The following is a 26,676-nucleotide window of genomic DNA, read 5'->3' as shown; positions in this document are numbered from 1 at the left end:
AGGGGTAGAAATTCAACCTTTTAAAAACACCCGATTGCTTTTTATTGATTTCTTCTAAACGGGGGGGGGGGGGGGGGGGGGGCACTGATAGCATGGTGGACTAAAAACCTCAATGGTGATATCATGGGGTAAGATAGCATCTTGAATCTGAGAACAGGATCAAGGTTGAGATAACGTTGTAAACCTTTAATGTGGCCTATATGTATAATTTAGTGGAGGATATACCAAGAAAAAGAGATTCATTTTACATAACAGATAGGAGTCCTGGTATGAAGAACGCTCAGCCTCCAAAAGCACAGTTCCATAAATCACCTTTATAAATATGTCTTTCTCCAAAGTGGTGGGGAGTGATAGCATAAATGGCAGGCATGTGCAACAAGAGTAAAAGGGGTCATATAATATTTGTGTTAACGGTCAATAAAACACAGTATCTTTGTTGTAAACCATTGAGTACAGAGCACTCATATCAGTACGGCATGAGACACCGACACCTTCTATAGTTACATTGTATTGACAGGGCAGAAGAGGACATCCTAGAGCCATATACAGGAATATAGACCTCTATATGACTCTGGGTTATTGTCATCTTTACAATTTAAAACAGGAGGATCCTGGAAACTGTCCAGGAGACATTAGGTGACCTTGACAATATGTACAGCGCCTAACTTGAAGTACCTATCCTGAAAATGGGCAGAGAGACAATAAAACCCAAGAAAATGCTGTCGATCCATTTCTCTACCTCAGATGTCTTTCCAATAAACATGGAAATCAAGTCCAGTGCAGAAGTAGAGATGCTGTCAGAGTGCTGATAATAATGAACACTAGAGAGGCAATCTTCCCCCTGCTATTGAGCCTCAGTCCCAGACCATATAATAATACAACACCATCAACACAACAGAGAGTATTATGCCTCTCAAATCACAAGGAGATGGATGGATACCTGCAATCTGGCGAGCTGGGCAGTCCTGGCTACAATCTTATTGTAGGGGTCAACGATCTTTGTCCTTATCCTACGAGAGAAAACAAATAGGTTGAGCGCTGTTATTAGAGGTCTGATTTATTGAGGGTCTCTGAACACCAGTGGCGCAGCGGTCTAAGGCACCGCATCTCAGTGCTAGAGGAGTCACTACAGACCCTGGTTCTATTCCAGGCTGTATCACAACCGGCTGTGATTGGGAGTCCCATAGAGCGGCACACAATTGGCCCAGCGTCGTCCGGGTTAGGATGTCATTGTAAATAAGAATTTGTTCTTAACCGACTTGCCTAGTTAAATAAAAAAATAAAAAAACAAAAGGGTAATATTTTGCCTTGATCATTCCCTGTGATGATGTGTTATGCTCTTATAAGCTTGGAGTAGGTAGATAACACACCTAACCACTGATACAGGGTAAGATGTTTCTTCATCACCATAATAGAGATTTGGGGTATGTGAATCTGGTCCTAGATCAGTGGTTAACCTACCTGTCCACAGCACCCTGCAGAGCAGCGATCCTGGTCTGCATCATCTGCAGGACCCCTGAGAAACAACACACAAACAACTCACTCAATATCACGACACAAAAATATGATTGGCTTTTATGCAACAAAACATTATTCTCTGTTCAAATAGACCACAATCACTTCAATACTGAGAGATGCACTGATGCTTATATCCAATTGTGTGACAGCAGCACCCCCTATGGAATATCTACAGCACTACAATGACAGCATATATTCCAGCACAGAGGTTCTCAAACTTTTGGGGGCAAATTCATCAGGGACACCCTCATAATCATTACACAAATAAATAGTCTACAAGGAGTTTTACCGTGACGTCTGCAGTGCATGGCTGGACCAATCTAGTCGCGGGCCGGGGAAAATAACATTTAAAAAGGGCCGCCTCTTGGCTAATTTCCTGCAATTCTAAACATTTTGTCATGGGGCACAGAGATTTTTTGTTGTTGCAGCTTTAAAGCTAATATACACCAATTCTACACATTTTGCCACGAAGCAGAGAGAAAACATTGATGTTTTAAACTTCAATTACAGTGCATTTATGTAAAAAATATACTGTATATAATCAAATCAAACTGTATTTGTCACATGCGCCGAATACAACAGGTGTAGACCTTACAGTGAAATGCTTACGTAAAAGCCCTTTACCAACAATGCAGTTGAAAGAAAACACCAACAACAACAAAAAGTAAGAGAAGAATAACAAATAATTAAAGAGCAGCAGTAAATAACAGCGGGGCTATATACAGGGGATACTGGTACAGAGTCAATGTGTCAATGCGCGGGGGCACCGGTGTCAAGGTAAATTAGGTAATATGTACATGTAGGTAGAGTTATTAAAGGGACTATGCATAGATAATAACAAAGAGTAGCAGCAGCATAAAATAGGGTGGGGGGGGCAATGAAAATAGTCTGTGTTGCCAATGCAAATAGTCTGGGTTGCCATTTGATTAGCTGTTCAGGAGTCTTATGTCTTGGGGGTAGAAGCTGTTTAGAAGCCTCTTGGAAGTAGACTTGGCGCTCCGGTACCGCTTGCTGTGCGGTAGTAGAGAGAAGAGTCTATGACTAGGGTGGCTGGAGTCTCTGACAATCTTTAGAGCCTTCCTCTGACACCGCCTGGTATAGAATTCCTGGGTGGCAGGAAGCTTGGCCCGGGAGATGTAACCTCTGTAGTGCATTGCGGTCGGAGGCCGAGCAGTTGCCACACCAAGCAGTGATGCAACCGGTCAGGATGCTCTTGATGGTGCAGCTGTAAAACCTTTTGAGGATCTGAGGACCCATACCAAATCTTTTCAGTCTCCCGAGGGGGAACAGGCTTTCTCATGCCCTCTTCACGACTGTCTTGGTGTGCTTGGACCATGTTAGTTTGTTGGTGATGTGGACGCCAAGGAACTTGAAGCTCTCAACCTGCTCCACTACAGCCCCGTCGATGAGAATGGGGGAGTGCTCAGTCCTCCTTTTCCTGTAGTCCACAATCATCTCCTTTGTCTTAAATCACGTTGAGGGAGAGGTTGTTGTCCTTGCACCACACAGTCAGGTCTCTGACCTCCTCCCTATAGGCTGTCTCATCTTTGTGTCATCAGCAAACTTAATGACGGTGTTGGAGTCATGAATGAACAAGGAGTACAGGAAGGGACTGAGAACTCACCCCTGTGGGGCCCCCATGTTGAGGATCAGTGTGGCGGATGTGTTGTTGCCTACCCTTACCACCGGGGGGCGGACCGTTAGCAAGTCCAGGATCCAGTTGCAGAGGGAGGTGTTTAGTCCCAGGGTCCTTAGCTTAGTGATGAGCTTGGAGGCCACTATGGTGTTGAACGCTGAGCTGTAGTCAACGAATAGAATTCTCACATAGGTGTTCCTTTTGTCCAGGTGTGAAAGGGCAGTGTGGAGTGCAATAGAGATTGCATCATCTGTGGATCTGTTGGTGCGGTATGCAAATTGGAGTGGGTCTTGGGTTTCTGGGATAATGGTGTTGACGCAAGCCATGACCAGCCTTTCAAAGCTTTTCATGACAACAGACGTGAGTGCTACGGGTCAGTAGTCATTTAGGCAGGTTACCTTAATGTTATTGGGCACAGGGACCGTAGAAAAGGCCCATGGAGTTGGTGGAATCATCCTTTAATTCATGGCCACTTGCTCAGCTGGGCCAGGGGCGCTTTAATTAGGTCAGGTGGAAATGACCGATAGATCTCAAATCATTAAAAGGAGGACATCGACACCACCCAACTTCGCTGCTTTCTCTTCCTTAACTCCGTCTAATCCAGATATTCTGTGCGTCCATGAATCAACGTAAATCCACCGAATCTGTTACCTTTCATCTGAACTATCTGTTGCGATCGGGAGAGCGCGCCATCGGTTATTGTTTATAGTTATTGGAGCACACGCTTCAAACCTATTGTGTTATGTAAATGGCCAATGATCACGGCCCTACAGACATTGATATATGGTTAAAATGTAATGAAATTACATGTACATATGAAGACTAACCTAGAATGATGAAATATGAAACGTAATGATTTGCTGAATTGATCAATTCTTATATCAAATTGATGGAGATTATAGATTGAATAAATTAACAATTTATTTGCATTAATCCTTCTCTGGATTAACATGAATGGTTATGATCCTAAATGACTCCATTCTGCTTCATATTGAATTCCTATGGAACCTTATTGCTGAATTACCTAATTCTGTTAATAATGAGAATGATTGTTATGATTTGACTTTCTAATTTGAATTTGATTGGGTACATGTTATTCTGTTTCTTTTGTTATACAGCACAGACTACCCAGTAAATATGCCACTTTGTGGTTAAAGGAATTCCTGCCTCAGTCTCATCTATTCCTCTGTCACCTGACCCATGACCACCTGTTCACCTTCACTATTGTCAGTCATCCTACCTGTCCAGCTACCCACACAGATTCCAATAATCTTTCAGGGACTATGGTGGTCTGCTTGAAACATGTAGGTATTACAGACTCAGACAGGGAGAGGTTGAAAATGTCAGTGAAGACACTTGCCAGTTGGTCAGCGCATGCTCGTAGTACATGACCTGGTAATCCGTCTGATCCTGCGACCTTGTGAATGTTGACCTGTTTAAAAGGTCTTACTCACATCGGCAGTGGAGAGCGTGATCAATTGGTGGAGTACTGTGGATACCAATATCCCTGTGAGCCTCCCAGGCCCATGCTGTCCAGGGATAAGAAGATACTTGTTTTTTTTGCATAATATTACATTGTAGCCACAGTACTTGTATTGTATTACACAGGGATCCGTGGCTTTTGGCCATGGATCCCTTGGCCAAAAGCACCGACCCCACTTTGAGAACCCCTGTTCCAGCAAGTCAGAAGTGCCATGATGATGACAAAAACAAATATGTGCTAAAGGTGTGTTACCTTCCAAAGACTCAATCCCAGTAGCTTGAGCAAGTAGCTCCTCATGCCTGGCTACCACCTGACAGGAGAAATATTTACCACAGTCAGTAAGTCATTCAACACATGAAGGAAAAGTGTCCTTCCTACAGAAAATGTATACATACTAGCTATCAGTATAGAACAAACTGATTAAACTAATAATAGATAAAGATATGGTGCTAAGGGTCTCACATGTGTGAGATACAGTTTTAGGTGACAGGTGTCATGTATACCTGGCTATGGAGCTCCTTGTCCAGCTGACTGATACCCTGAGCCAGCTTGGCCAGCTGTTCTGCAATGACAGCATGGTGGATGGCCTGGGCTGTGTACGTCTTCACGTCAAAGTCCTCTGTGAGAAAATCCGCATAGCATTCTGGAGAAGAGATGGGTAAATAGTAAAAATAGATTAGCTAGCTAAATCACTTCCTGGATTATTTCTTACCCATGGTAAAGCAACAATATGGCCACACACATACCACTCCAACTGTATTTCCAAAGACACTTTTTTTTATCGCAAGCAAAGAAATGTATTGCAAACAGAAACGATTACGGTGCCTTGCTGTAAGTTGTCAATGATGGACTGCACAGTCAACTCGGTAGCTCTCATTCCTAAACGACTACGGGGCTGATACACCAAGCTAAATAAAACAAAACATACACCTACGTGAAGTAAAACTGACTGACAGAAAAGTACTTAAAATATAGTATTTTACCATCATTTAGCAGTGAATTCGTTGAAGCTTCTCTACTACCATCCATGTTTGCCACTTCATCACACGATGACGTAAATTTCAGCGACAGGAAATGAACCAAACCAAACATTTTATTATTCTTAATAAAGTATCAAATTATCTGTATTTGTATCAAAGTTCATTGTTATAACGTTACTTATCAAATAAATACATAAAAAATAATATTTAAATCCTTTTTAGGTTCAAAGGTAAAACATGAAAGCTTGTTCGGAGGACACGCCCACTAACATACCGCGTGTTATTCTTTGCATTTGGGTGTTTGTCATCTTTAGCTAACTAGCTAGCTTAATTACATTAAATATGAACGTTATCTAGTCACATCAACGTTAGAATAGGTCCTAAACTGCATGCAACAAACAGTTTCGACTGTGGAAAGAAAAGCATTGCCATGCCAATCTAGCTAGCTAGCTAGCTAACTGGCTAGCTCACTTCAGTGATTAAAAACATACTGTACGGTCTATGAAAATGACGACCACCAACATGATGGACATGTTTGAGGAAGGGAAAGTTCTGAAAATCTGTGCTCCTATGGTCCGGTATTCAAAGTAAGATTGTCTGATCTTGGTAGATTTTCAATGACATGTTCAGCAGTTGGGTTTTGTGCAGATAGCTGAAGTAGGTTTAGCAATAGCTATAACTCATCGTTTATTTTCAACTTTTTCAGGTTGGCATTCAGGTCACTGGTGAGGAAATTTGACTGTGACATTTGCTTCACTCCAATGATAGTTGCTCCTGACTTTATGCGTTCTGTCAAAGCCAGAGACAGTGAATTTACAACTAATGAAGGTAATATGAGATCACTTTTTTTTTCTTCAAGGAAATATTAGATGCCTCTCAAACTATAGGGACGTGGTGTCTTGATGTGTGGAGACTGTCAATTTGCTGTCAATTAAATCCAACTTTATTGCTCTTTGTCTCTCCCATCAGCTGACCGTCCTCTGATCGTGCAGTTTGCTGCCAGTGATGCCCAGACCCTGGCTGATGCAGCCTGTGTGGTCGCACCCTTCTCTGATGGAGTGGACCTCAACTGTGGCTGTCCCCAGCGGTGGGCCATGTCGGAAGGCTACGGGGCATGCCTTATCAACAAACCTGAGCTGGTCAAAGACATGGTTCGACATGTCAGGAACCAAGTGGACAATCCTAACTACACAGCCTCCATCAAAATACGGTAAGAGTGATCATATCCCCAAATATAATTGTTTCACTTTTACTTCAATGACAAAAGAGCTTGTAAAGCTTTATTTTGCAAACAACCTAAGTGTCACGAAGTTCCTTTTGTAGTTGTTGTTTCTTCTCTCTTTTCCCAGAATTCACAAGGACCTGCGACGTACGGTGGACCTGTGTCAGAAGGCAGAGGCGGCAGGGGTGTCCTGGATAACGGTCCATGGTCGGACCGCAGAGGAGCGCCACCAGCCTGTCCACTTTGACGCTATCAAGACCATCAAGGACAGCCTGTCGGTCCCTGTCGTCGCCAACGGAGACATAAAGACCCTCCGAGATGTGGAGACCACTCACCAGCTCACTGGAGTTGATGGTCAGTTCAATTTGTGCAAATCACAATTGATTCTTTATTCCCAATATTGTGCACTACTTGTGACCAGAGACTCCAAAGGCAGTCACACAGGACTCTGGTCAAAAATAGTGCACTCTGTATGAGAATAGGGTGTCATATGAGACAGATCCTTAGTAACTACACATGTGTAGTTATTTCTATGGGAAAGACACGCTTGAAATAACTTCATATTAAATCCCCTTATATAGGCCAAAGTGATCCACAATGACAAGCTGGGCAGTTCTATGAAAATAAACCACAACATGGGGGGTTTCTGGGGGGGAGCCACTGTCATGGTTGATTTTCATAGAACTGCATAGCCCACTGTTTACTCCTTATCGTAAACACTTTATCTGCATTTATTCTGTAACCTCTCATTCCCTCCAGGGAAATCATTATCTGTTTATTGTGTCATCATAACATATATTCATTGTAAGTACATAAATGGGTAGCTAGAGGTTCCATTCACAGAAATAATTTGAGAAAGATAGAATATATCAATACAGAATCTTTATTGTTAAATGGCTCACTCAAGACACTTCCCACCTCACGTGCTTTGTCCTGTAGGTGTGATGGCAGCCCGGGGGCTGTTGTCCAACCCGGCCATGTTCGCTGGCTACAATGAGACCCCTCTTGAGTGTGTGTGGGAGTGGGTGGACTTCGCCACGAACCAGGGGACCCCCTTCACCTGCTTCCACCAGCACCTCATCTACATGCTGGAGAGGGTCAGCTCCCAGCCCGAGAGAAAGGTGTTCAACTCCCTGCATAGCACCGCTGCTGTCATAGACTACCTCCACAACACATATGGATCCCCAGACACACAGACAGTAGGCCTATCATAAACACTGGCTGGGTATAATTTATTGTGTATGTTATTAATCATATTTCCAATGGAATAAAAGCTTTTATTTACTATATTACCTTTTTATTTTTTATCTCATTCAGATAGTTAAGGAGTGCAGTGTGTGAGCACGTGACCCTCTATCTGCAATAAATAAACTAAGGTTACATCAGATTCACTTCAACGTGTCCAGTCAGAAATTGTCAAAAGGTACAAACAAAACCTAACACGTTACACCTAATTTCAACATATTTGTAATTTCCATGATGTGCACAGTATGGTATTACCAATATATGGCAGAACCTTATTGGTTCTCAGTGGAGGATAAAACCGTAAACGAACAGCTACTGTAAAACGTTATGTATGACGTCATTCCAATGAGACGAAAAAGGAGGAGTGAAACAACTGTCTCCAAAGTTTGCTTTTCTCTTTTCAACCTCTGGTTTCTTTGTTCGGGTGCCGCAGAGTAAGTTACATACTTTGCATAATTATTAAGATATTGAACTTGATCATATGTGTAGTTACTGTGTATTTCACAAAAGTGCTAACGTTAGCTAGTACCAGTTAGCTAGATAACTATCGTGTCCTGCCTTAAAAAATATTGCCAGCTATAGTACCTGGCTGATGTCACTGCATGAGGCAAAGTCTTTAGCAATATATAGCTAGCTACTATTTCTATGAGGCACAGCTACTATTTCTATGATATAAGGACGTATGTTACACACTGAATGAAACAGCATACATTTACTACTACTGGCTATTATTTACCAAGCATGTGAACTTTGTAACGTTACGTATCGAGCTAGGATAAGAGGCTTATCACTGAAACAGGAACAGCTCTGTTCTCAATACATTTGCATTGGTGGTTTCACAGTTAGCTGAACTATATCCATAGGAAACTAGCTAGCTACGTAGCCAGTTAATTGTTTCTGTTGTTGACATCAACAATTGAACCAGTCCGTTTCCATTCTGGCAAAATAACCTACTGCAAGACTGTGAAAAGGACCTCTGTTGCTTAAAATGTTTAATATTTTACAGACTGTATTGTTAGAGATGACGTTGCAATGGACTGCAGTTGCCCTCTTCCTCTATGTGGAAGTAGGTGTACTCCTCATCCTCTGTCTACCCTTCATCTCAGCCACCAGGTAGGAATGAGCCCTAGCCAGTCTAGATACTGCAACAAGCCAGTAAGCAAAATTACGTTGAAATCATGTCTAAAATACGTATTTTCCAGACATTGAGGTCAGGTTAATTTTCAGTTCTGAATGAAAGTTAAAGATGTCATTTACAGACGTTAAATATACATATATTTTTTGGTCATTGACGGATTACCAGGACGCGTACTCAGCATGTGCCGACCAGATGACAAGTGTATACATTCACATTTTCAACATCTCCCTGACCCAGTCTGTAATACCCACGTTTCAAGCAGACCACCATAGTCCCTGTGCCAATGAACGCCAAGGTAACCTGCCTAAATGACTTGCGCCCCTTGCACTCACATCTGTAGCCATGAAAAGCTTTGAAAGGCTGGTCATGGCTCACATCAACACCATCATCCCAGAAACCCTGGACCCACTCCAATTCGCAAACCGCCCCAACAGATCCACAGGTGACGCAATCGCTATTGCACTCCACACTGCCCTTTCTCACCTGGACAAAAGGGACACCTAGATGAGAATGCTATTCATTGACTAAAGCTTAGCGTTCAATACCATAGTGCCCTCCAAGCTCATCACTAAGCTAAGGACCCTGGGACTGAACACCTCCTCTGCAACTGGATCCTGGACTTCCTGATGGGCTGCCCCCAGCTGGTGAGGGTAGGCAACAACATATCACGCTGATCCTCAACACGGGGGCACCTCAGGGGTGTGTGCCTAGTCCTCTCCTGTACTCCTTGTTCACCCACAACTGCGTGGCAATGCATGACTCAACACCATCATTAAGTTTGCAGACGACACGACGGTGGTAGGCCTGATCACCAACAGCAATGAGACCGCCTATAGGGATGAGGTCAGAAACCTGGCAGTGTGGTGCCAGGACAACGACCTCTCCCTCAAGGTGAGCAAGACAAAGGAGATGATCGTGGACTACAGGAAAATGAGAGCCAAGCACACCCCCATTCACATCGACAGCGCTGTATGGAGCGGGTTGAGAGCTTCAAGTTCCTTGGTGTCTACATCACTAAGAACCTATCATGGTCCAAACACACCAACACAGTCATGAAGCAGGTACGACAACGGCTCTTCCCCCTCAGGAGGCTGAAAAGATTTAGCATGGGACCTCAAATTCGCGAAAAGTTCTACAACTGAATCATCGAGAGCATCCTGACTGGTTGCATCACCACTTGGTATGGCAACTGCTTTGCATCTGACCGCAAGGCGCTACAAAGGGTGGTGCGGACAGCACAGTACTTCACTGGGGCCAAATTCCTGCCATCCAGGACCTCTATACCAGGTTTTGTCAGAGGAAGGCTCTAAAAGTGGTCAAAAACTCAAGCCACCCAAGTCATATACTGCTCTCTCTGCTACCGCATGGCAAGCGGTACCGGAGATCCATGTCTGGGACCAAATGGCTCTTTAAAAGCTTCTACCCCCAAGACATAAGACTGCTGAACAATTAATCAAATGGCTACCTGGTCTATTTGCATTGACCCTTATTTTATTCTTATTTGTTCTTAACTTTTGCTATGACTCTCTTGCACAGGCTCAATGTACACTCACTGGACTCTAACCACTCACTCACACATGGCACTCCAACACACACACATATATTGACGTCACACACATACATTCACACTCTTCACATACGCTGCTGCTACTCTCTGTTTATTATCTATGCATAGTCACTTTACCCCTAGCCACGTGTACGAATTACCTCAACTAACCTGTACCCCAGCACATTGACTTGGTACCAGTACCTCTTGTATATAGCCTCGTTATTGTTATTTTGTTACTTTTTTTTGTCTTACTTTTTTAAAACTGCATTGTTGGTTAAGGGCTCATAAGTAAGCATTTCACAGTAAGGTCTACCTACACCTTTTTGTATTTGGCGCATGTGACAAATACAATTTTATTTGATTCTATGGCGAAGTTTCAACTGCGCATGCACTACATCACCAAAAGTATGTAAGTATGTGGACATCTGCTCGTCGAACATCTCATTCCAAAATCATGGGCATTAATATGGAGTTATTCCCCCCTTTGCTGCTATAACAGCCTCCACTCTTCTGGGAAGGCTTTCCACTAGATTTTGGAACATTGCTGCGGGGACTTGCTTCCATTCAACCACAAGAGCATTAGTGAGGTCGGGCACTGATGTTGGGCGATTAGGCCTGGCTCGCAGTCTGCATTCCAATTAATCCCAACGTTGTTCGATGGGGTTGAGGTTAGGGCTCTGTCCAGGCCAGTCAAGTTATTCCACACCGATCTCGACAAACAATTTCTATTTGGACCTCGCTTTGTGCATGGGGGCATTGTCATGCTGAAACAGGAAAGGGCCTTCCCATAACTGTTGCCACAAAGTTGGAAGCACAGAATTGTCTGGAATGAAAAACAGCCCTACACCATTATTCCTCATTCAACAGTTAGTTGAATGCACTGACTGTAACATGCTGACCATAACGCTCGCGTCGCAAAATACATTTAGACATTTACACATGTTATTCAATCATTGCACTCACACTGCTCATGCGCGTCAGCGAGCATGAGCATCTGCGTGGCCAGGCGCTTAAATAGAAATTGGTTCGATTTGTGACGCTCAACGTGCTGCAAGTCAGGCCTCTCCCATCTCCTCATTGGTTTTTTGGAGCATATACCCACCTGGCTGATTGACAGATTTAACTGAGGTCCTCACTCCATTCGGTTGTAGTAATGCTCTGTAAAATTGGTTGCCAACCGCCATATAAAGTCCAAAGAAGAAAAAGAAGCCTGAAGGAAGGAGGAGAGATGAGGAACTAATTCGGTTTACCGTTTTATCTGTGGATTAATTGTCGGAGTAGTGGACCTTGTGCATTTCATGTAAAATAACAACCCAATGTTTATATCACAGGACAAATTAGCTAGCAACAGCAAGCTAGCTAGCAAAATTGCCATAAATGTTTAATGCTTTTTGACTTGTCCCCAAATTAATATAATTGGTTCAGAGTTTTTGATATTTTTACCTGTGTGTCCTGATCGCTTCTGGTGCGTGTGAACAAAATCAACGTGCGCAGGCACGCGTCCAGTTTGGTCAGCATATAAGTTGCTCTGGATAGGAGCTTCTGCTGAATGGCCAAAATGTAAAAACAAATACTTGCAAAGCATGCTGGGGAATTTTCTAATGACCCTAAACAAGTACAAATTTGGTCAGTCCGGACCAGACCAAATGTGAATGAGTCATAGACATCTTGGCCAGTGCTTCCCAAGTGTGCCTTCAAGAACTCTCAGCTGTGCTGCAAAACCTTTCATAATCTTGATGATTATTTTAGATGACTCATTTATAAACCTGTGGAATGCACATTACTTTTTGACTTGGGAGCACTCGTTCCGGTCAGATAATGCATTAAATAGCACAAGGTTACATTTGTCCAGTGCACTCACACTGTTGTTACAGTTATATCATTTGAGGGACACGTTTCACGAGCGAAGTAATTTGCATCATTTTACTTCATCTGTGAAAACAGGCAGGTCTGATTAGGATTAGCCAGAGTAATTTATTTCTTAATATATGCCTCTGGGCTTAGCTATACCTTCCATAGAAACAACGTTTCTCCCATTCTTCTCTGCAGATCCTCTCAACCTCTGTCAGGTTGGATGGGAGTGTCGCTGCACAGCTATTTCCAGGTCTCTCCATAGATGTTCGATCGGGTTCAAGTCCGGGGTCTGACTGGGCCACTCAAGGACATTCCAGCGTTGTTTTGGCTGTGTGCTTAGGGTCGTTGTCCTGTTGGAAGGTGAACCTTTGCCCCAGTCTGAGGTCCTGAGTGCTCTGGAGCAGTTTTTCATCAAGGATCTTTCTGTACTTTGCTCCATTCATCTTTCCCTCGATCCTGACTAGTCTCCCAGTCCCTGCCGCTGAAAAACATCCCCACAGCATGATGCTGCCACCACCATGCTTCACCGTAGGGATGGTGCCAGGTTTCTTCCAGATGTGACACTTGGCATTCAGGCTCAAGTTCAACCTTGGTTTCATCAGACCAAAGGATCTTGTTTCTCATGGTCTGAGAGTTCTTTGGGTGCCTTTTGGCAAACTCCAAGTGGGCTGTCATGTGCCTTTTTACTGAGGAGTGGCTTCTGTGTGGCCACTACCATAAAAGCCTGATTGGTGGAATGCTGCAGAGATGGTTGTCCTTCTGGAAGGTTCTCCCATCTCCACAGAGGAATTCTAGAGCTTTGTCTGAGTGATCACCATGGTCATGGTCACCTCCCTGACCAAGGCCCTTCTCCCCTGATGGCTCAGTTTTGCCAGACGGCCAGCTCTAGGAAAGTCTTTGTTGGTTCCAAACTTCTTCCATTTAAGAATGATGGAGGCCACTGTGTTCTTGGGGACCTTCAATGCTGCTGACATTTTGTGGTACCCTTTCCCAGATCTGTTCCTCGACACTCCTGTCTTGGAGCTCTACGGACAATTTTTTTGACCTCATGGCTTGGTTTTTACTCTGACATGCACTGTCAACTGTGGGACTTCATATAGACCGGTGTGTGCCTTTCCAAATCATGTCCAATCAATTGAATTTACCACAGGTGGACTCCAAGTTGTAGAAACATCTCATCTCTCATAGCAAAAGGTCTAAATACTTTATGTAAATAAGGTATTTCTGTTTTAATTTTTTATATATTTTCAAAAAGACCTAAACCTGTTTTCGCTTAGTTTTTTAGGGTATTGTGTGTAGATTGATGAGGGGGGGAGTATTTAATCCATTTTAGAATAAGGCTGTTGTCGTGTCTTTGGACTATCATTAAAGTGAAGACTGTTATGTTATCAAATCAATTCTCTGTGTAATTATTACGTGATTAAACTAATCATGTAAAGATGAATTAACTAGGAAGTCGGGGCACCACGGAAAAGGTTGTTTAAAGAGTTACTATTTCCCGAATTGAACTTAAATCTTATTGATTACAGTCACTTATTAATGTATTATTACCTCAGTCATATTCTGAATGTTGCAAACTCTTGGATATCTGCACGAACCCTAGCATAAATGATGAGTCAGCGATATACAAATTGGCGTAATTTATTTACCTACTAACTAAATAATCACACAGAATTACAAACACACACAGGATAGGTTACACATTGAGTACTACATAATGCAATGAGAAGTCCCTAGTGGACTAAACCGATATGACGGCTTGTTACACAAAATTAAAGGGGAGGGCATGTAAGAAAGAGCGGGACAAAAGACATAGGACTTCACTATCGTACACACAGCTGATAACTAGGCTCATTGAAATGCTAATACTTTGCACATGAACACCCGCTCTTTCGAAAGGAAGTGCAATTTATATATTTACAGCTGTATGTCTTGTTGTTTCTCTGTTGAAATCGCTGGTCTATCTGCTGGAGAGTCAGTCGACAGAAAGTGTCTGGTTAGTCCACCAGAGATCAGTCTTTCGTAGTTGTAGCTCTGTTATAATGGATACATCAAACGTACCAATGGTTGTTGATAGGGAAATGTTCTCCAGAATGGTTCTTTCAGAGTACCAATCGGTCATCGATATGGAAGTGTTCTCTTGTCTTCGGTCGAGTTTACTAGACTATTTTACATATACAGCTGCAGACTGAATGTGTAGTCGTGTAGTTTTCTTAACCAGCTCCATGCTCTCTGGTCTATAGAGTAGAAGCCATTTCAATGTGGGGACTCCCGTCCCTGCGTTTTCTTGACTAAATGTACATTTTGTCACGAGTGCTATTTACATCATTAATCATGTCAGTTTCCCAACATTTGGGTGTGACCCTGATCACTGGGAAATATACACATTCAGAGACACAGTTATGTTGTTATACTGTCCTTCATGGGATCCCAAAACACAACTGATCTGACAATTGTTATTTAAGTGCCCACGGATCATTCGAACTGTTTGGGGAATTAAACAATATTTATCTTTGTCCAAACAGTTGATGTTGGAGTTTTTGGCGGTAGGACTCCCTTTGTTCCACAGAGGTTTCTTTCCCTCAATACTGAATGACAAGGAAGAGAGTTTCTGTAAAGTATTTACGACCTTCATAAAACGGCCAACTTCACCCCTCTCCCCCTCTGTAGAGCGGACCCACTGTAACCTGATCCTTCGGATCCTCACAAGAGTCATGACACTCTAATGTGTAAAAAGGGAAGGGGTCTGAAATACTTTCCGAATGGACTGTGTATATACAGTGAGGGGAAAAAGTATTTGATCCCCTGCTGATTTTGTATGCTTGCCCACTGACAAAGAAAGGATCAGTCTATAATTTTAATGGTAGGTTTATTTGAACAGTGAGAGACAGAATAACAACAACAAAAAATCGAGAAAAAAAAGGCATGTCAAAAATGTTATAAATTGATTTGCATTTTAATGAGGGAAATAAGTATTTGACCCCCTCTCAATCAGAAAGATTTCTGACTCCCAGGTGTCTTTTATACAGGTAACGAGCTGAGATTAAGAGCACACTCTTAAAGGGAGTGCTCCTAATCTCAGCTTGTTACCTGTATAAAAGACACCTGTCCACAGAAGCAATCAATCAATCAGATCCAAACTCTCCACCATGGCCAAGATCAAAGAGCTCTCCAAGGATGTCAGGGACAAGATTGTTGACCTACACAAGGCTGGGATGGGCTACAAGACCATCGCCAAGCAGCTTGGTGAGAAGGTGACAACAGTTGGTGCGATTATTCGCAAATGGAAAAAACACAAAATAACTGTCAATCTCCCTCAGGCCTGGGGCTCCGTGCAAGATCTCACCTCGTGGAGTTGCAATGATCATGAGAACGGTGAGGAATCAGCCCAGAATTACTCGGGAGGATCTTGTCAATGATCTCAAGGCAGCTGGGACCATAGTCACCAAGAAAACAATTGGTAACACTACGCCGTGAAGGACTGAAATCCTGCAGCGCCCGCAAGGTCCCCCTGCTCAAGAAAGCACATATACATGCCCATCTGAAGTTTGCCAATGAACATCTGAATGATTCAGAGGACAACTGGTGAAAGTGTTGTGGTCAGATGAGACCAAAATAGAGCTCTTTGGCATCAACTCAACTCGCCGTGTTTGGAGGAGGAGGAATGCTGCCTATGGCCCCAAGAACACCATCTCCACCGTCAAACATGGAGGTGGAAACCTTATGCTTTGGGGGTGTTTTTCTGCTAAGGGGACAGGACAACTTCACTGCATCAAAGGGACGATGGACGGGGCCATGTACCGTCAAATCTTGGGTGAGAACCTCCTTCCCTCAGCCAGAGCATTGAAAATGGGTTGTGGATGGGTGTTTCAGCATGACAATGACCCAAAACACACGGCCAAGGCAACAAAGGATTGGCTCAAGAAGAAGCACATTAAGGTCCTAGAGTGGCCTAGCCAGTCCCCCGACCTTAATCCCATAGAAAATCTGTGGAGGGAGCTGAAGGTTCGAGTTGCCAAACGTTAGCCTCAACCTTAATTACTTGGAGAAGATCTGCAAAGAGGAGTGGGACAAAATCCCTCCTGAGATGTGTGCAAACCTGGTGGCCAACGACAAGAAACGCCTGACCTCTGTGATTGCCAACAAGGTTTTTCCCACCAAGTACTTAGTCATGTTTTGGAGAGGGGTGAAATACTTATTTCCCTCATTAAAATGCAAATCATTTTATAACATTTTTGACATGCGTTCTTCTGGATTTTTTGTTGTTATTCTGTCTCTCACTGTTCAAATAAACCTACCATTAAAATTATAGACTGATCATTTCTTTGTCAGTGGGCAAACGTACAAAATCAGCAGGGGATAAAATACTTTTTTCCCTCACTGTATAATATATATATGTAAACTCAGCAAAAAAATGAACGTCCTCTCACTGTATTTGTATGAACATAACAAGATTCAACAACTGAGACATGAACTGAACAAGTTCCACAGACATGTGACTAACAGAAATGGAGTAATGTGTCCCTGAACAAAGTAACAGTATCTCACTGTGGCCACCAGCTGCAGTAAGTACTGCAGTGCATCTCCTCCTCATGGACTGCACCAGATTTGACAGTTCTTGCTGTGAGATGTTACCCCACTCTTCCACCAAGGCACCTGCAAGTTCCCGGACAATTCTGGGGGGGAATGGCCCTAGCCCTCACCCTCCGATCCAACAGGTCCCAGACATGCTCAATGGGATTGAGATCCAGGCTCTTCGCTGACCATGGCAGAACACTGACATTCCTGTCTTGCAGGAAATCACGCACAGAACGAGCAGTATGGCTGGTGGCATTGTCATGCTGGAGGGTCATGTCAGGATGAGCCTGCAGGAAGGGTACCACATGAGAGAGGAGGATGTCTTCTCTGTAACGCACAGCATTGAGATTGCCTGCAATGACAACAAGCTCAGTCCGATGATGCTGTGACACACCGCCCCAAACCATGACGCACCCTCCACCTCCAAATCGATCCCGCTCCAGAGTACAGGCCTCGGTGTAACGCTCATTCCTTCGATGATAAACGTGAATCCGACCATCACCCCTGGTGAACCAAAACCGCAACACGTCAGTGAAGAGCACTTTTTGCCAGTCCTGTCTGGTCCAGTGACGGTGGGTTTGTGCCCGTAGGCGACGTTGTTGCCGGTGATGTCTGGTGAGGACCTGCCTTACAACAGGCCTACAAGCCCTCAGTCCAACCTCTCTCAGCCTATTGTGGACAGTTGGAGCACTGATGGAGGGATTGTGCGTTCCTGGTGTAATTCGGGCAGTTGTTGTTGCCATCCGGTACCTGTCCCGCAGGTGTGATGTTCGGCTGTACCGATCCTGTGCAGGTGTTGTTATATGTGGTGTGCCACTGCGAGGACGATCAGCTGTCCGTCCTGTCTTCCTGTAGCGCTGTCTTAGGCGTCTCGAAGTACGGACATGCAATTTATTGCCCTGGCCACATCTGCAGTCCTCATGCCTCCTTGCAGCATGCCTAAGGCATGTTCACGCAAATGAGCAGGGACCCTGGGCATCTTTCTTTTGGTGTTTTTCAGAGTCAGTAGAAAGGCCTCTTTTAGTGTCCTAATGTTCATGAATTGTTTATGATTCATTGAACAAGCATGGGAAACAGTGTTTAAACCCTTTACAATGAAGATCTGTTAAGTTATTTGGATTTTTACGAGTTATCTTTGAAAGACAGGGTCCTGAAAAAGGGCCGTTTGTTTTTTTGCTGAGTTTATATGTGTGTGCGTGCGTGCATTCTGATTGATCCCTTGACTTTTTCCACATTTTGTTATTTACGGCCTTATTCTAAAATGTATTAAATAAAATAAAAATCATCAGCAATCTACATCCAATACCCCATAATGACAAAGCGAAAACAAGTTTAGACATTTTTGAAAATGTATTCAAAATGGAAAAAAATACCTTATTTACATAAGTTTTCAGACCCTTTGCTATGAGACTCGAAATTGAGCCCAGGTGCATTCTGTTTCCAATGATCATCCTTGAGATGTTTATACAACTTGATTGGAGTCTACCTGTGGTAAATTCACACACCAGTCTATATAAGGTCCCACCGTTGACAGTGCATGTCAGAGCAAAAACCAAGCCATGAAGTCGAAGGAATTGTCCGTAGAGCTCCGAGACCACATTGTGTTGAGGCACAGTTCTGGGGAAGGGTACCAAAAAAATTCAGCAGTATTGAAGGTTCCAAGAACACAGTGGCCTCCATCATTCTTAAATAGAATAAGTTTGGAACCACCTATACTCTTCATAGAGGTGACCGCCCGCCCAAACTGAGCAATCGGGGGAGAGGGGCCGTGGTCAGGGAGGTGACCAAGAACCCGATGGTCACTCTGACAGAGCTCTAGAGTTCCTCTGTGGAGATGGGAGAAACTTCCAGAAGGACAACCATCTCTGCAGCACTCCACCAATCAGGCCTTTATGGTAGCCGGTGCAGTATGCTCCATTACTACACTTATTCTTCCAATGACCAACGGCCCCACATCTAAAACAGGAATCTATCGCCCTACACTTTGATGTTTTTTCGCAACGTTTCCCTCCCTGTTTCTTTGTCTTACCTTGGTCATTGAAACCACTGTTTTTGACTTTCACTGTGACTGTATTAACCCCTTGCATAACTGGGAAATGAGCGGAGTTAGATTCCACTCTCAAAGCATCCTGCTCTATTTCATCCATATTCGAGCTGATTTGGTAGAATGCTTGTGCGCCTCTTTCAGGGCTGGTATGGCTTTTTTAAACTGTTCTTCTCTAGCCCCGCTTTACAGAGAGAATCGGGGGCCGCCGGTCGCAAATTCAAGAGTTATTATTCCGAAGCCTCTCCCGACGGTGTCCAGAGTATTTCGATTTCCTCACGCCCGGCTCTAATACACGCCTTCTATTAACTACTTTCCAAGGTAGCGATACCCACTTCCCCGGAGAGTAGTTATGGTATTTGTGCCTATTAATTGGTCACGGCACCTAATACCTTGTATTAGAACCACTACTATAGAGTCTGCAAATGTATTACTGGAGAATACGGGTGACATAATGTATTTTTCCCATGTTACCCCTCAAATATCACTGTTGTTGACAACACACATTACGAAAATTATTCAGTTGTCTTCCTATTTCCACATAATCTGTCACTGTTCCCTGCCCCAATAGGGAATTAACCAACCTCTCTCCTTATTGCTACTGCTAATACACTCGAATCATGTTCAAACATTATGTCACGCTCTGACCTAGGAGAGCTGTGTTTTTCTGTTTAGTTAAGTCAGGGTGTGATAGATGGGTGGGCATTTTTTGTTTTCTATGTTTTGGCCAGGTATGGTTTCCAATCAGAGGCAGCTGTCTATCGTTGTCTCTGATTGGAAGCCATACTTAGGCAGCCTGTTTTTCATGTGTTGGTGTGGGTAGTTTTCCATTTTGCTGTCGTTTTGTTGTTTTTGTTTAACTGTTATCATTAAAGTAAAGTATGAGCACTCTACACGGCGTGCCTTGGTCCCCTTTATACGACCCTCGTTACAGAACTACCCACCATGATTGGATCAAGCGGCGTGCCCGGGCAGAAATGGACACCTGGTCAAGTGAGGAGTGGATAGAAAGGAGAAACTTGACTTGGGGGCAAGTAATAGAGAGATATCGGAGCCTACGGGGAAGAACCGGAGGCAGCCCCCAAAAAATTGGCTGGGCCAGGACTGAGACCTGAGCCAACTCCCCGTGCTTATTGTGGTGAGCATGTGCCTGTCTCTCGCGCTCTTTCTCCGGTGCGCTTCCGTAGCCGAGTACGTCCTGTGCCTGCTCCTCGCGCTCTCCCTCCAGTGCGCCTCCATAATCCAGTACGTCCTGTGCCTGCTCCTCGCGCTCTCCCTCCAGTGCGCCTCCATAATCCAGTACGTCCTGTGCCTGCCCCTCGCACTCTCCCTCCAGTTCGCCTCCATAGCCCAGTACGGCCGGTGCCTGCTTTGAGCACTCGGTCCTCAGTGCGTCTTCCTAGCCCAGTGAGACCTGTTTCAGCTCCACGATCTAAGCCTCCAGTGATAAGCGATGGTCCGAAGCCTATAGAGATGATCCATGGCACGAAGCCTCTAGTGATGATCCATGGCCCGGAGCCTGTAGGGATGTTCCATGGCATGAAGCCTCTAGAGGTAATCCATGGCCCGGAGCCTGTAGAAATAATCCTTGGCAAAAAGCCTGGAGGGATTATAAATGGTCCGGAGCCTGTAGGGATAAACCATGGCACGAAGCCTGTAGGAATAATCCGTGGCCCAGCACCTGTAGAGATCCATGGTATGAAGCCTCCTGTGATGATCCATGGCGCGGAACCTGTAGAGATGATCCATGGCATGGAGCCAGCAGCAACGGTCACTAGTCCGGAACCGATAATGACGCTTCCCAGTCCGGAGCCTCCGGCGACGCTCCCCAGTCCGGAGCCTCCGGCGACGGTCCGCAGCCCGGAGCCTCCGGCGATGACCCGCGGTCTGGTTCCTCCGGACACACAGAAGTGGGGGGATCAGTGGGCGGGGGGGGTTCTACGCCCGGAACCAGAGCCTCCGCCAAATATGGATGCCCACCCAGACCCTCCCCAATAGGTTCAGGTTTGCGGGGGGGGGGGTGTATTGTCACGCTCTGACCTAGGAGAGCTGTGTATTTCTGTTTAGTTAGGTCAGGGTGTGATAGATGGGTGGGCATTCTATGTTTTTTGTTTTCTATGTTTTGGCCAGGTATGGTTTCCAATCAGAGGCAGCTGTCTATCGTTGTCTCTGATTGGAAGCCATACTTAGGCAGCCTGTTTTTCCTGTGTTGGTGTGGGTAGTTGTTTTGTGAGTATCACCTGACGGAACTGTTGGCTGTTGTTTTGTTTAACTGTTATCATTAAAGTATGAGCACTCTACATGCCGCGCGTTGGTCCCCTTTATACGACCCTCGTTACACATCAGTTGAATATCTTTTTTTACATTTTCTAACCATGGATGGGGCTCTCCTCCAGGGCTTACAGGCAACCTTTTATCACTATCCACATACTCTACAGCCTCACTGCCACTGTGGCTGGCACCTTCATCCCTCTTACAGATCTCGCAGGGGAATACCCCCAATAGGGACCTATCCTATACGGAACTTACCCTACACTGTAATGTCACTCATGGAACCTACCCTACACCATAATGTCATTCATGGATCTCGGGACCTATCCTTAAAGGAACCTACCGTACTAGTACACAAGCATAACAATTTATTCATACACACTCTCTACGGCCTTACGGTCACCACGTCTGGGACTTTCACTCCCCCTTTACGGGTCTAGTAGAGAACCAACCCCACTTGGGATTTACCCCCTAAGACTTACCCTCTGCAGGTACCAGCCTGCTCTGGCTTACTTCTGGGACTTAGCCTAAAGCTATGACCGGTCGTAATACAATGGGACTGCTGGATATGCTCAGGCTTTCTAGGTCCATATCCTATAATTGGTTCAGCCTACGGCAACTTCAGGAGAGTAGAAAGCCAGCAGGAGCGGGAGGGGGATGGTCAGGTTAATACGTTTTATTTTTCTTCTGGTTATCTTGATCTCTTGCTCCCTCTTGAGTCATTTGTGTCTTATTTAATCAAACAGTTCACTTAAATCGTCAAGACAAGCATCTTATATTATTTTATTAATATCTATAAATGAAAAAATACATGTTTTAAAATGTAGACAAATCTATTAGTTCGAAAGAACAGATGACTTTCGGTCTACTAGGATTTGTTTTAGTCGGGGACAGTCCTAAGCTGCATCCAGTGCTATTTTATTAGACATTGACTTGCTGTTGCAGTGTTCTGAGTCTCAACCTTGTTTTTGTGCTGTTTTGCAGATGGCAGTGTATCTTCCAGCTGAGAATATGGAACAAAATGGCCAGGTTTTGGAATAAATTCTTCTTCGCCATGATCATAATCCTTATAGTCCTCTTCCTCGGTAAACTGATGCCAAAAAGTGTTGTTTAATTTACTCACAGATCATGACAATCTCTCACCTGAGATCTTACAATCTCATGCAATACTTTTGCAATCTCAATGTCTTACCATGTTTAACCATGTCGTACCACACCTGCACACCCTCCTGTAGATGCTTTGCGTGAGGTGAGGAAGTATTCGGGCGCGGGAAACAGCAAGGATGCTAATCTGCATCCCAACATGTTTGACCACCTCCACATGAAGCTGTTCAGAGCCCAGAGGAACCTCTACATCTCTGGCTTTACCCTCTTCCTCTGGCTGTAAGTCCTGGATCTGTCTGTCCATCACTCACACATCGACATACTGAGTCCTTACTGTGTCGTCATCACATTGAGATGGATACTGGTGAAAACCAGCCAGAGCATGGATAGTCATAGAGATTTCTTAATTCATTACAATGACCATAACACTCCGGTCGTTTTCAGTAGGGCACACCGTAGCAAAATGTTTATCAACGGAAAACAAAACATTTGTTCAGAAGGACAAGTTCAGATGGCAGCTGAAGTATTGAGCATAATCTGTGTGTGTTGTTTCCCTACAGAGTGCTGAGGCGGGTGATCACTCTGATCAACCAGCTGGCAATGGAGTCTGGCACCACGGCCTCTCTGCAGACCAAGGCAGAGTGTGCCAACCAAACTGCCAAGAAATACATGGAGGACAACGAGCTATTGAAGCAGGTAACGTCATACCCAGTATCACTGCCCTTTCCGCTCCTGAGCCCGTATTTAAAAGGATCTCAAAAAGAAGAGGAGCGCTGATCTTGGATAATGCCCCCCTTGTTCATGAAAACGTATTCATGTTGATCTAAAAGGTGAAACTGATGCTATATCAGAACTCCTACTCAGAGATGTGGGCCTTCAATCCACACTAAAAGAAACTAAACTCATTTTGGTACTGCATATGGTTGAGAAGTATGGTAAGTGGTTCATGTTTGTTAATGTTTACCTGTGTTTGTTTCAGACTCTGATGTATGGGAAGGGGGACAAGGCCACAGCGGAGGGAAACGAGCTGCTGAGGTCAGAGATGGAGAAACTGAGAGGAGAACTGAAGGGCTCAGAGGAAGGTGAAGACACACACACACACAATACTTTTGTGACAAAGACGGAATAATAGAACCACAAATCCAATAATATTTCAAATAAGTGATCTACAATAACCAACCAAATGAAATCGGACTAATGATAATAAAACAAACATGGGCTTCAATTACTGTTCGAGAATGTGCACTCATAATGTGCACTCATAACCCATAGCATGTCCATAGCATGACCCATAGGCATGTCACCTTGTAGATAGATTGGAGGATATGCATGGGAATTGGATGATAATGGGAATGCTTTGTGGTTAATGTTTTCCCTAGCCTTGGAAAAGTCCCAATCCGAGATGGAAGCTATGAAGAAACAATCCGATGGACTGACCAAAGAATACGACCGACTGCTGAAAGAACACCAGGTAACCCCAGACTTTCTCGTACATACAGTATCTGCACTTAGCCTACAGTGCCTTCAGAAAGTATTCACACCCCTTGAATTTATCCAAATGTTGTTACATTTCGCCAATAGCCTACACACACTACCCCATAATGTCAAAGTGGAATCATGTTTTTTTGAAAATTGCCGAAATGTCTTGAGTCAATAGGTATTCAACCCCTTTTGTTATGGCAAGCCTAAATAAGTTCAGGGGTAGTGATGGTGAATGTTCCTGAGCGGCCAAGTTAGTTTTGACTTAAATCTACGGCAAGACTTGAAAATTGTTGTCGAGCAATGTTCAACAACCAATTTGACAGAGCTTTAAGAGTTTCGAAAAGCATAATGGGAAAATACTTCTCAATCCAGGTGTGGAAAACTCTTAGATTTACCCATAAAGACACTCAGCTGTAATCGCTACCGAAGGTGCTTCTACAAAGTATTGACTCAGGGGTGTGAATACTCATGTAAATTAGATATTTCTGTATTTCATTTTCAACAAATAGTGCCAAAAAATGCAACTTTTTTTTCACTGTCATTATGGGGTATTGTGTATAGATGGGTGAGGGGGGGAAAAAAATATTTAATCCATTTTGAATTTAGGCTGTATCACAACAATGTGAAATAAATCAAGAGGAATGAATAGTTTCTGAAGGCACTGTATATATTTGATATTACTGCTCACCCTCTCTTGTTCAAAGCTGTATATTACTACCCTGCTCAAATGTAGACAGAATACTACAGCTCTGACTTTAGTACTACTACTGTACATTTACATCTACCACTTCAGATACACTGTATATACTCTTTATTTTTCCAGAATCTTCAAGAGAGTGGAGATAAAAAGGATGATTGATCGGGCTTATGACTACAGCGGTCAGAACGTTTACAGATTGTACCAAGAAACCAGAAATACTGTCACGCACGCTATCACTTTCCTTTGACATACTGAAGCACTGTGCATGATGTCATCAAAATACTCCTCCAAAGCCTCACTGAGCCGCCAAACCTCAGATAAAAAGCACCTGAGCACGTTTGTAATAGAATAGCTACTAGACCGGCCTAGAAATAGTGTTTCTATTATTTGCTGGCTTTTGGAGAATGGATGGCAGTACAAGCTTCAGATTACAGTGGTTGTCTACTGTGAATATATTTTTGATGTAATGGGCTTGCTATGTAGTTTTCTTTCCTGTATATCGCAAGAGCACCACCGTTGCAGTCATCTTTTTTTCTTTTTGACCTAAACAGCAATGCATATTACAGATTGAGTTGTATGTGTTTTGTAAAACAAAATTAGCATTGAGTTCATAGGGGTAGAGAAGCTATATTGAGTCATTTTTGTTGTTGAATATTTGATGTCAATGTTGAAGTTCTGTTTTCATTCCTCTTAGATGTGGAGAGTTTGTGAATATCAAACAGGGTCACAGTCATGATTTTCTGTTTTGGAATAAGGATACTGAAATGGAAAAGTCTGAGGAAATTCATATTTCCTCTTCTCACTCTGACTCCCTGTATTGACTGTCCCAGCCCAGGGTTGGGTAGGGTAGGGTAGACCGAGTCAGCACTTGGAGTGGAAGTGATAATTGACCAACAAATCTTCCTCTAGCCCCCATCCCCTAAGTACTTATCTCCTATAAGGCCCCAGTACTGTACTGTACACCCCCCAGTACTGTACATTACATTCCAATACTAGGGAACAGTAGCTTCCCTGACAGAATAAGTGCCTTTCAGACCACTGTAGATATGTTTTCTCAAAGTTGTTTTTCGTGCGAAAAATTATTTTAAAAAATGTTGGTATGTAGAGACAATTTTTCCAACATGTTATCCCGTATTAAAAATGTTTTACTGTTGTATTACATTTACAAGATATTCGCATTGTTTAATCTAATAAATACAACTATATACATTGATTTGTTTTTATGCGAGTGAGAAATGCCATGCAATTAATTTGTTGCACACAACAAAGTGATTCAAAATAAAAATGTTCCTTGGTATCCCAGTTATTTGAAATATTCACCTGTATAATATAAAGTTGGTGTTTATTCACCAACTTTAGGAACAAACTTGATATGACCTGAGAATAGACCATGATGCTTTTGTTGTGAGGTTTTGGCACATTAAGGGCTCTATTCAATCTGTATTGCAGAAATTCAGCGTTAGTGTGATCAAGATATAAAGGCAGTATTCCAACGTCAGCGGAGACTGCATTCACGGTAAACGCTGCATATGTCGGATCGATCGGAAAATGACCTTTACATTTATATCGTGCATTTGTAATGCTTCAGCGATGCAGATTAAATAGAGCCCTAAAACTTTCAAACATACGTACACAACGTATACACAAACAGACACGCAGATAGACTGACCGATAAATTAAGTGCATTTGCTTTACTTCTCCTAATGAATATGGCACCTGCAGTGGATAGTCACTGATGGTAGAACTTTATAAACTGGGTGGTTTGAGCCCTGAATGCTGTTTGGCTGACAGCCGTGGTATATTTAAGTGATAATGCCCTCGAAGCCGTTGTTTGGAGGATATATTGGCATGGGTGTTGTTAGGCCCGAGACG

At 43.6% G+C, this 26,676-nt stretch overlaps 3 protein-coding genes across 4 annotated transcripts in view; 2 read left to right on the top strand and 1 right to left on the bottom strand.

Moving 5' to 3' along the window:
- LOC115180419 (conserved oligomeric Golgi complex subunit 5) overlaps positions 1 to 5,685 on the bottom strand; it is a 96,947-nt gene extending 91,262 nt beyond the window's left edge. For both annotated transcript variants that reach the window (XM_029742482.1, XM_029742483.1), the window contains exons 1-5: positions 5,621 to 5,685; positions 5,141 to 5,280; positions 4,890 to 4,947; positions 1,462 to 1,516; positions 941 to 1,010 (exon numbers count right to left, since the gene is read on the bottom strand). In XM_029742482.1, the coding sequence (XP_029598342.1) occupies positions 941 to 1,010; positions 1,462 to 1,516; positions 4,890 to 4,947; positions 5,141 to 5,280; positions 5,621 to 5,666 (369 nt within the window). In that variant the 5' untranslated portion in view covers positions 5,667 to 5,685. The remainder of the gene's footprint in view (positions 1 to 940; positions 1,011 to 1,461; positions 1,517 to 4,889; positions 4,948 to 5,140; positions 5,281 to 5,620) is intronic.
- Positions 5,686 to 5,877: 192 nt separating this feature from the next.
- On the top strand, positions 5,878 to 8,128 carry dus4l (dihydrouridine synthase 4-like (S. cerevisiae)). The gene is made up of 5 exons (XM_029741827.1): positions 5,878 to 6,204; positions 6,324 to 6,445; positions 6,587 to 6,827; positions 6,967 to 7,193; positions 7,779 to 8,128. The coding sequence occupies exons 1-5, from the start codon at positions 6,119 to 6,121 to the stop codon at positions 8,051 to 8,053; spliced, it is 951 nt and encodes a 316-aa protein (XP_029597687.1). The 5' UTR covers positions 5,878 to 6,118; the 3' UTR covers positions 8,054 to 8,128.
- Positions 8,129 to 8,409: 281 nt separating this feature from the next.
- LOC115179995 (B-cell receptor-associated protein 29) lies at positions 8,410 to 26,106 on the top strand. The gene is made up of 8 exons (XM_029741828.1): positions 8,410 to 8,518; positions 9,091 to 9,197; positions 22,503 to 22,603; positions 22,754 to 22,901; positions 23,183 to 23,318; positions 23,602 to 23,704; positions 24,002 to 24,093; positions 24,928 to 26,106. Exons 2-8 carry the CDS (start codon positions 9,106 to 9,108, stop codon positions 24,961 to 24,963), a joined length of 708 nt encoding a protein of 235 aa, XP_029597688.1. The 5' UTR covers positions 8,410 to 8,518; positions 9,091 to 9,105; the 3' UTR covers positions 24,964 to 26,106.
- Positions 26,107 to 26,676: the final 570 nt, after the last annotated feature.

This window comes from Salmo trutta, chromosome 40 (genome assembly GCF_901001165.1).
Source record: "Salmo trutta chromosome 40, fSalTru1.1, whole genome shotgun sequence".
NCBI classification, from domain to species: domain Eukaryota; kingdom Metazoa; phylum Chordata; class Actinopteri; order Salmoniformes; family Salmonidae; genus Salmo; species Salmo trutta.
This window is presented reverse-complemented; position numbering and strand designations above follow the sequence as displayed.

Excerpts from the sequence above, each read along its gene's own strand:
- LOC115179995 (XM_029741828.1), top strand. The coding sequence starts at position 9,106 with ATGACGTTGCAATGGACTGCAGTTGCCCTCTTCCTCTATGTGGAAGTA. Across the intron at positions 22,604-22,753 it reads CCTTATAGTCCTCTTCCTCG|ATGCTTTGCGTGAGGTGAGG; the intron begins GTAAACTGATGC and ends ACCCTCCTGTAG. Across the intron at positions 22,902-23,182 it reads TTTACCCTCTTCCTCTGGCT|AGTGCTGAGGCGGGTGATCA; the intron begins GTAAGTCCTGGA and ends GTTTCCCTACAG.
- dus4l (XM_029741827.1), top strand. The coding sequence starts at position 6,119 with ATGAAAATGACGACCACCAACATGATGGACATGTTTGAGGAAGGGAAA. Across the intron at positions 6,205-6,323 it reads CCTATGGTCCGGTATTCAAA|GTTGGCATTCAGGTCACTGG; the intron begins GTAAGATTGTCT and ends CAACTTTTTCAG. Across the intron at positions 7,194-7,778 it reads CCAGCTCACTGGAGTTGATG|GTGTGATGGCAGCCCGGGGG; the intron begins GTCAGTTCAATT and ends TTTGTCCTGTAG.